The 2,957-nt window shown below is 43.6% G+C and overlaps 1 protein-coding gene across 1 annotated transcript in view; it reads right to left on the reverse strand.

The window, feature by feature from the left end:
• Nucleotides 1-2,181: 2,181 nt before the first annotated feature.
• LOC134437239 (receptor-type tyrosine-protein phosphatase delta-like) overlaps nt 2,182-2,957 on the reverse strand; it is a 482,346-nt gene continuing 481,570 nt past the window's right edge. Inside the window, exon 36 of the mRNA XM_063186743.1 lies at nt 2,182-2,803. Within this exon, the coding sequence (XP_063042813.1) occupies nt 2,735-2,803 (69 nt within the window). The 3' untranslated portion in view covers nt 2,182-2,734. The remainder of the gene's footprint in view (nt 2,804-2,957) is intronic.

A 2,957-nucleotide genomic window follows, 5' to 3' on the forward strand; every position in this document is an offset into this window, starting at 1 on the left:
TTCCAACTTGGGGCCCACTAGATATTGTCAAAAATGTTCGGGGCCCACCTCTGACCCAATTAAGAATAAAACTCAAATAAATCAACAGCAACACACACCAAAATATCATTATTATTTTTGGAAAATGATTTCAATGCCCACTTGGAATACCTTCAGGGCCCTGGCCCATAGGTTGGGAACCACTGCTCTATACATATGACATAGAGAATATAGTCTTTCTTATATGGTATACATGTATGTGTGTATACTGTTTGTATATAATATAAATCTGGTATTTTATAAACATCCTTTTTCATCTCATCAGCAACACGTCGTTCTAACATGGAAGAACTAAGATAATTGATAGCAGCAACGTCATACTCTGCGACCCCCTGTTGATTCGGCGAAGCCCCAGTTCATTGATTAGGTGACAGTTATTGAGTAGGTGTGTGTGTGTGTGCGTGTGTGTGTGTCTGTGTGTGTTTGTGTGCGTGTGTGTTCTTGTGTATGTGATCGTGGACAAATATAAAATATATATATAAAAAAACAACAAAACTCAAAATGCTCACGTCAGCATTTCGTTAGTGACATACAGGTCTGCAAAAATCAAAGACAAATTAAACGATTAAACAAGTGACGAGAAAATTATTTTGTTTTCAAACAATAGGCAATGAACAAAATGAACAGTGAAAAGATGGCGTTACATTTTTTTCTTAACATAATGGTGCATACATTTGAGTAGACCTACAGCTTACAAAATTATGCATCAAATGGAAAAGAAGGCAAATGACAAAGCCTATACTGGTTTGAACTCACTTTCGTCAAAGTGATCAGTTTTGTTAAAAAAAAGGAAATAAATTCACACATTTTCAAAATAAAGCACAGGGTCAGCTGTATAATAAAGTACTAAAAAACTAAATCAATAGGTTTTTCTTTTATCTTTAATCTGGTATTCCTTTAGACATCCCACCCACAATTTTTATAGTTAAATGCGGATCATTGACAGGAAATTGATTTTTTTTTCCTCCATTATTTTTTATTTTATTTTAACTTTAGTGAGTTTAGTCCCTTTACAATGTTTCAACCAATCAGAGGCCTCCTTCTTGGTTTCACCATCCAATGAGACGCTGTCACTCTGGCATGTGGTGTCATTTCGACAGTTAGAACAGAAAATACACTTTACAATATAAGCATCGGCTACCAGGCTGGGGTCTTTTTTGCACTCCGCACTCCTCATCATCCCGGAGATTCCTCAGTGATCCATGATGCAGTCTTTTGTACTGTACGTTAATTGTCTGTACATTTACCCATTTAATAACGTGGATGGATGTTCTTGTTATGTTGTCTGTTGTGAGTTTGTTGTTTCTCTTGTATGTGTATATATATTTTTGTTTTTTTTCCCCATTTTTTGTTTCATTTCGTTTCGTTCATTTCATTTATTCATCTAGTGGAACGAACTGTTCGAAAGGTGTATCCTTGAAGCCAACAGAAGAAAAAAAAGGGGGTGCTTCAACAGTCAGGACTCCCCGTGTCGCAGAAGAGAGAAGTGGAAAATTGCGGGAGGCGGGAGGCGGGGGCGGGGGCGGGGTGTTAGAGATACTGGTTAAGTGGAGTAGTAGCATGGGGTGGTAGTTTTGGTCGTGGTGGTGGTGGTAGTCGTGGTAGTGGTGGGGTAATACCCCGAGCCTTGTTATGGGGTAGTGGGGTGAGAATGAGGGCTACTGAGTGCTGTTTCCAGGGCCCGGGACAAAGTAATCTGAAAGGCCCCCTGGAGGGTTTGCGGATGAGGACACAATTCTGGGTCCCCTTTCTCCCTGGGCCCAGGATAACTGACCCTTGTTGTCCCCTCCATCGGCCCCCACGGTGAAAATGGGTGGGGTGGTGGTGGGGGGTTAGGCCTCATCATGTGTTGTGACGGGGTAAAGAGAGGATAGAGTACTGTGGAGGAATAGTGGACGTACTGTACTGTACAGCATGTGCTGTGCCACAGGATGAGGGGCAGGGGCAGGGGCAGGGGATGAAGGATTCCCAGTGAAATATTTAGGGTGGAATTGAAGCGTGTTGAGGTGTGGCATTTCCCAATGTCTTCGTATGGTATGGCATTGTGTGAGACGTGATCAAATCCTTGATCCTAAGAAGTGGTTTTGGGGGTGGGTGGCTCGGGAGGTGGGGGTAGGGGGTGTTAGAGGGTCTGTTCAAGGTTTCAGGAACGTTGTGGGTGTGGGTAAGGTTGGTGGGGGAGTGCTTCACCTTTAAGTGTCGGGGGTTTAAACTCTTGGTCCGCATGGAATTGTCAATTATCAATTATTTCATTCATTCTATGTCTTCCTTTTTTTCAGGTGTCTGTTTCATTTGTCGTCGTTTATTTATTTCTTTTTTTCTTCTTTCTTCTTTACAAGGATTGGGTGTCCATTTGGATTACCGTCACTGTCTGTCACCCAACACTTGATGACTATTTGACATTTGTCATTGAGTTAAGAAGTTTTTTAGTGTCATTTTTATTTATTAATTCATTAATTTATGTACTGTATGCATCGGTGGCAAGCAGGGACATTATTATGGCTCAGTAGAGAATCTCTGGGCTCTCCTCTTCTCTCCTTTCACCTCCTCGTCTCCTTCCTTTCTCCTCCTCTCTTCTTTCTTTTCATCTCTTCCTCTCCTCCTCTTCCTCTTCCTCTCAGCCCCCTCCCCCGGTTCTGTCCCCCTCCCCCCGGTCCGGTCCGGTCCAGATCCGGTCCGGTGCCGGCCCAGACTCTTACGTTGCATAGTGATCAAAGCTGCCCAGGTACTCCAGGCCCGCCCGGTAACAGAACTGGTACTGATCCTGGAGGAGAGATGGAGAGAGACGGAGGAGAGATGGAGGGATGGAGGAGAGATGGGGGAGAGATGGAGAGATGGAGGAGAGATGGAGAGAGAGATGGGGGAGAGATGGAGGGATGCAGAAGAGATGGAGGGGAGATGGGGAGATGGAGGAGAGA

The sequence above is a fragment of the Engraulis encrasicolus genome, chromosome 21 (assembly GCF_034702125.1).
Source record: "Engraulis encrasicolus isolate BLACKSEA-1 chromosome 21, IST_EnEncr_1.0, whole genome shotgun sequence".
NCBI lineage: Eukaryota > Metazoa > Chordata > Actinopteri > Clupeiformes > Engraulidae > Engraulis > Engraulis encrasicolus.